Below are 5,229 nucleotides of genomic sequence, written 5' to 3' on the forward strand. Positions count from 1 at the left end.
CGCTCCGCGCTGCCGCGGCTGCTCTGACCGCTCCCGCTGTTGCGCTCCGAGCAGGCGCCTGAAGAACGAGCTGCTGGAGATCCGGCGCAAGGGGGCCAAGCGGGGCAGCCAGCGGTACAGCGAGCGGACCTGTGCCCGCTGCCAGCAGAGCCTGGGCCGCGTCAGCCCCAAGGGCAACACCTGCCGGGGCTGCAACCACTTGGTGTGCCGGGACTGCCGCTCCTACAGCCCCAACGGCTCCTGGCGCTGCAAAGTCTGCACCAAGGAGGCGTGAGTACCCGGGGCAAACGGCAGGGACCCCCTGTCCCCTTCCTCCTCCCTGTTACCACAGCTTGATGCCCCATGGCCAACCTCTCCTGGCTCCAATGCAAAGCAGCTGGCACTGTTGTTACCTCCCTCAGTGGGCACCCATGGTTGGGGGATGGAGAAGTGGGTTGTGCCCCACTCATCGGTCTCATTCATGCTCACCCCAATCCTTCCCTAACTTCACTCCAGCATATCCCCATGTTCCTTGCACAGCCTGTATCTCAAGCACCCCAGGTTTCTTCCCTCTCAGCCCCCCCTGTCCTACAAATGCCTCCCCATCTTGTTTGCTGGGAACACAGCTGTGCCTGTCATCTGCCCAGTGCATCATCTCTGCCCAGCCACCTCCCAAACATGCTTATGGTGCCTGTGCTCAACGTGGCAGCATCAAGAGTGGCAGTGGAGCACAGGGAGCAGGTTCCCTCTGCTCCTGACTGCCCCATATTGCCTCCCTGCCCTGCAGTGAGCTGAAGAAGACAACAGGTGACTGGTTCTATGACCAGAGGGTGAACCGCTTTGCCAACCGGCTGGGCAGTGACATGGTGCTGCTGTCCCTGCGGCACAGGACAGCAGGTAGGGCTGCCACAGCCATGCCATCTATCACAGCCTGGCCCTCCAGGATGCTCTGGCTTTCCGTAGTGCACCTCTATCCATTGTGGAGTTAGCCAGGAGAAGCTTCTGCTCCAGGCAATGTGCATGGAGCAGTGGTCCTCCTGATGCCTTTCTCCTTCCAGCCAGCAAAAGAGAGACTGTGGGACAAACCCTCCTCCAGAAAGCCCAGCTTAGAGAACCCAAAATCTCCTCCACAGCCCAGCGGCAGAGCCCCCCAGCATCCCGAGAGGAGCCAAGGTGAGGATCCCTGCCATCTCCCCCACGCTGGGCACCAGTCTGCCTCTTCTGTGGGGATGGAAGGAACACTGCCACCCTGTTTGTATCACTGGTGATGCAGAAGCTCTCTCTCAGACCAGCCTCCTCACCAAACAGGATGTACTTGTGGTTTTGTTTGTCTGCAGTTTGTTTCTGGATGCTTCAGAACCTCGGGATGGCAAAAGCGACACAGAGTCTATGGAAAATATGAGCCTGGATGGCTACAGATCTAGTCCTGGTGGTGTAAGGGGCAGGTGAGGGGTTTCTTTGGGTTCACACTGGGCAGATTGTGCATAGCCAGGTTGTGCACAGCCAGGTTGGCCTGGCAGAGGACGAAGACCTTCTGAATCATGTTTTTCTCTGTTCTAAGTTCTTGGTCTAGTGAGGGGCAGCTGGCTCCTCTTGCTGTGCTGAAACCTGGCCCCGGGCAGGCTGAGGTGCTCTGAGGAGCTTGTGAGGAGACAGTGCTTCCCCACCAGCATTTCCTATTGTCTTGGGACACACCTTTTTGTGTCCTCTGCAGGAGTAACTCCCTGGAGAGAGCCACCCCTCTCAAAGATGGAAAGGAGGTTGCTGCACCGGCAGGACCCGCTGCCTCCAGCCTCACCCTCCCTCTCCGCTCCAAAAACACGTTCTCTGATGGACGGGTGGGTGCTGCTGCTTCTCTGGTGGGCTCAGCCCTGTCCTGGGGTGTGGGGACTGGGAGCCCTGTGGGGTGTCCACTCTGCCCTGCCCTGAAGGGACCCTTCTTCCCCAGGATGCCACCATGGGGAGCCACGGCAGCGCCTTGGTCGATGAGCATGAAATGATATTCAAGAAGAATCCCCGGCGGGTGGTGAGGCCGGCGGGTGAGAGCTGCATGGGTGCAGGGGGTTTGGGTGCCAACCTGGCAGTGTGGATGGGAGAGGCTGGAGCAGCCCTTCTCAGGGCAGGAGCAGCAGGGCTCTGCTAGTCCTGCACCATGCCACTGTCTCTTGTTCAGACTACACCAAGTCGGTGATTGACCTGCGCCCAGGGGACTTTGTGGGGGAAGGCAGTTCCTTGGGGGACAGGAGCAAGTCAGTCCCTGGCCTCAACACAGAGCTGGTGAGACCCTCAGTGTCCTGCAGAGCTGGCTGCCAGGTGGAGGAGCAGCTGCCTGGCTGGCCGTGTCCTGCTGCTCCCTGCTCAGGCGGTTAGTCTTTCTCCTTGCAGGAGGAGGAGGAGGAGGACATTGATAACCTGGTGGAGATCCACCGGCAGCGGGTGGCCCGGGGCAGCATGCGCAGCGGCACCTCCTCGGTGAGTCCCCACAGCACAGCCGTGCTCTGCTCCGCTGGGAGAAATTATGGAGAAAGGCAGCACTGAGGGGTTGCCTGGGAGGGAGGTGTGGTGGGCAGCTCCTGGGGTATGGAGGGCAAGAGCTTGGGGCACTGCAGCTTCCTCCCTGTGAAGGGAATGGGCAGCACCGAGGGGTTGCCTGGGAGGGAGGTGAGGTGGGCAGCTCCTGAGGTATGGAGGGCAAGAGCTTGGGCACTGCAGCTTCCTCCCTGTGAAGGGAATAAAAAAGCAGAGACCCAGCTCTCTTCCAGGGAGCCTGCATGGATGTTGGAGGCACTGGGTGGCCATTCCCAGCCCCAGAGAAGTGAGGGTGGGGAGGTGGAGGAGGTGTGGGGGGTATAGCCATGCTGAGGATGAGGAGGGACCCACCACTGATTACGCCCCATGTCAACCCTGCCGTGTCTTCCAGAGCACTCTGGGGAGCATGGTCAGCATTTACAGTGAGGCCGGTGACTTTGGAAACGTTGCAGTCACTGGGGGAATCTCCTTCTCCCTGAGCTACGAGCAGAAGACACAGACCTTGTTCATTCACGTCAAGGAGTGTCGCCAGCTGGCCTATGGGGACGAGGCCAAGAAACGCTCCAACCCGTGAGAGCTGGGAGGGGTGGTGGCTGGTGGCACCTCTGGGGGGGCTTGGCTGGGTTATGAGGAGCCCGCCAGAGATGGGAGCTGTAAGTAGGGGAGGTCTTGGTGATGCAGGAGGTCTGGGGTTGTCCTGCTGGGGGGCTAAGGGGGTGATGGGGGTTAGTTGTGGGCAGACCCTGGTGAATTGCTGCCTGCTCCTCCCTTCAGGTATGTGAAGACCTACCTGCTGCCTGACAAGTCCCGGCAAGGAAAACGCAAGACAACCATCAAACGCAACACCATCAACCCCCTGTACAACGAGCTGCTGAAGGTGAGTGGGCATGGGTTGGGGCACGGCCCGTTCCCCACTGCTGGGCTGGGCTGGGCTCCAAACCCTGAGGCAGGAGCTCTGCAGAGGACCCATTCCAGACACTGCACCCTGAAAGCTGGAAAATCCCGGTTTCCAGGCTGGGTGACTGGAGCTCTGGGTTTGCTGAGGTCTCACACTGACCAGCTGACGCTTGGTGCGTTGGCAGAGCTTTGCTTGTGATGGGGTGGTGAGATGTCATGAGTCCTGGCTCTGCACAGGCTCTGAGGACCACTTGCCTGGAGAGCACAGGCTCCTGCACCACTGCCCTGGGACTTTGAGGTTTCAGCAGGCTTGGAAAGGAAGAAAAATAGCCTCCTGTGTGCATCCATTGCTTCTCAAACCTGTCTCCTCTCCTGCTGGAGAGCTGTGGCTGATAGTGTATGGCAAGCCATACACCCTGTCTGGTGCTGCCTGCTCACTGGTGGTTTTCCTGTCTCTCTTCCTAGTACGAGATTAACAAGTCCCTCCTGCTTGCAAGGACGTTGCAGTTCTCGGTCTGGCACCACGATCGCTTTGGCCGAAACACGTTTCTGGGAGAGGTGGAGGTCCCACTGGATGCCTGGAACTTCGAGAGCCATCTGGAGGAGTTTCTGCCCCTGCACAGCAAGGTGCTGGCCCTGCCACCCCAGCCCTGTTGTCTGCAGCCACCTCATTTGCCTGTCCTGTCCTGGGGGTGGCCCTCAGTGGGAGCAGGGTGCAGAGATCTCAGATAAGAGCTGCTGGAAGGCTCACCCCAAATCAAATCTTGGGGTAACACAGACCCCAGAGCAGACAGCAGTAGTAGTTAAAAAGGGCAGATCTTCTGCCTTAAGCTGAGCTTTCCTCATCCTCCTCAGCTTGTCCCCTATGGGATGCAGTGGGATGTTTCTGTCCCATGAGCTCTTTTCATTTTGCTTTCTTGAGTGCTTCAGGAGTGCAGCTCTTCCCAGCTCCCTGTCCTGACCGGCAGGAACTGGAGCCAACTTCAGGGAAACAAATGGAGGAAATTGTCTGGGACATCCTACTGCAGAGCTCTGCAGTGAGGGCCTTTGTGTAGCTCAATGGCAACAGCAGATGCTGCTGCTGGACATGAGTCTGGTTCTCTTGACTACCTTATACTGTGGGCTCAGCCCTCAGCATTGCTGGGGCTCCAGCAGCTTGTGGAAACCCCTAAGTAGGGTTTCCTAAGGGAGGTGTTTGAGCCAAAGTGGGATCCCAGGGGGATCCCAAAGGAGCTGGTCTGAGTGTGTCCTGGTGATGCTGAGGGTGTGTGGGCATTTGTGTTGGCCAAACCACCTCTAGGATAAGCCAAGCCCTTTGGCTCAGGAAGGGATGTGCTGCCTGCAGGGTGGGCCATTACCACATCTGCTCTGGTGTCTCCAGCAGTGTTTGATAATCTTTGCCTCTTTGCAGATTGGGGCTGATGCTGCTGGTCTCCCCCAGTACAAGGGAGAGCTGGTTGTCTCCATGAAGTATATCCCATCTTCCAAGCACCCTGGGGCTGGGAATGGCAGGAAGGGTGAGTGCTGGAGCTGCAGGATCTCTGTGCAGCCTGGAGGACCTGCCTGTGGCCAGGCAGCTGGGTCTGGGTGGATTTCTGAGTCGGTGCCACTGCAGCCTTCTCCTCTGCGATGCCACAAGGCTGCTGTGGATTGGGGAAGACCTGGCTGCCCTCAGGCTGGCTGAGTTGTCCCAGTGCTTTCCTGTGGCTTGACCAGGTTGGACTGTCAGGCCCCACGTGGAGCACTTGTCTGCTGTAGACTCAGCAGGCAGGGACAGTATGGGAGGAGGCAGGAGGAGATACCAGCTGGGCATCTGTACCTGCC

The 5,229-nt window shown here is 58.8% G+C and overlaps 1 protein-coding gene across 1 annotated transcript in view; it reads left to right on the plus strand.

Moving 5' to 3' along the window:
• Positions 1-5,229, plus strand: part of SYTL4 (synaptotagmin-like 4) — a 9,050-nt gene that overhangs the window by 1,814 nt on the left and 2,007 nt on the right. The window contains exons 2-13 of the mRNA XM_009997255.1: positions 55-270; positions 767-876; positions 1,038-1,152; positions 1,317-1,424; positions 1,694-1,817; positions 1,928-2,018; positions 2,153-2,256; positions 2,365-2,451; positions 2,900-3,078; positions 3,283-3,385; positions 3,871-4,032; positions 4,817-4,922. Coding sequence (XP_009995557.1) covers positions 55-270; positions 767-876; positions 1,038-1,152; positions 1,317-1,424; positions 1,694-1,817; positions 1,928-2,018; positions 2,153-2,256; positions 2,365-2,451; positions 2,900-3,078; positions 3,283-3,385; positions 3,871-4,032; positions 4,817-4,922 — 1,505 coding nt within the window. The remainder of the gene's footprint in view (positions 1-54; positions 271-766; positions 877-1,037; positions 1,153-1,316; positions 1,425-1,693; positions 1,818-1,927; positions 2,019-2,152; positions 2,257-2,364; positions 2,452-2,899; positions 3,079-3,282; positions 3,386-3,870; positions 4,033-4,816; positions 4,923-5,229) is intronic.

Source organism: Chaetura pelagica, unplaced genomic scaffold, assembly GCF_000747805.2.
Source record: "Chaetura pelagica isolate M959 unplaced genomic scaffold, ChaPel_1.0 scaffold344, whole genome shotgun sequence".
Lineage (NCBI taxonomy): Eukaryota > Metazoa > Chordata > Aves > Apodiformes > Apodidae > Chaetura > Chaetura pelagica.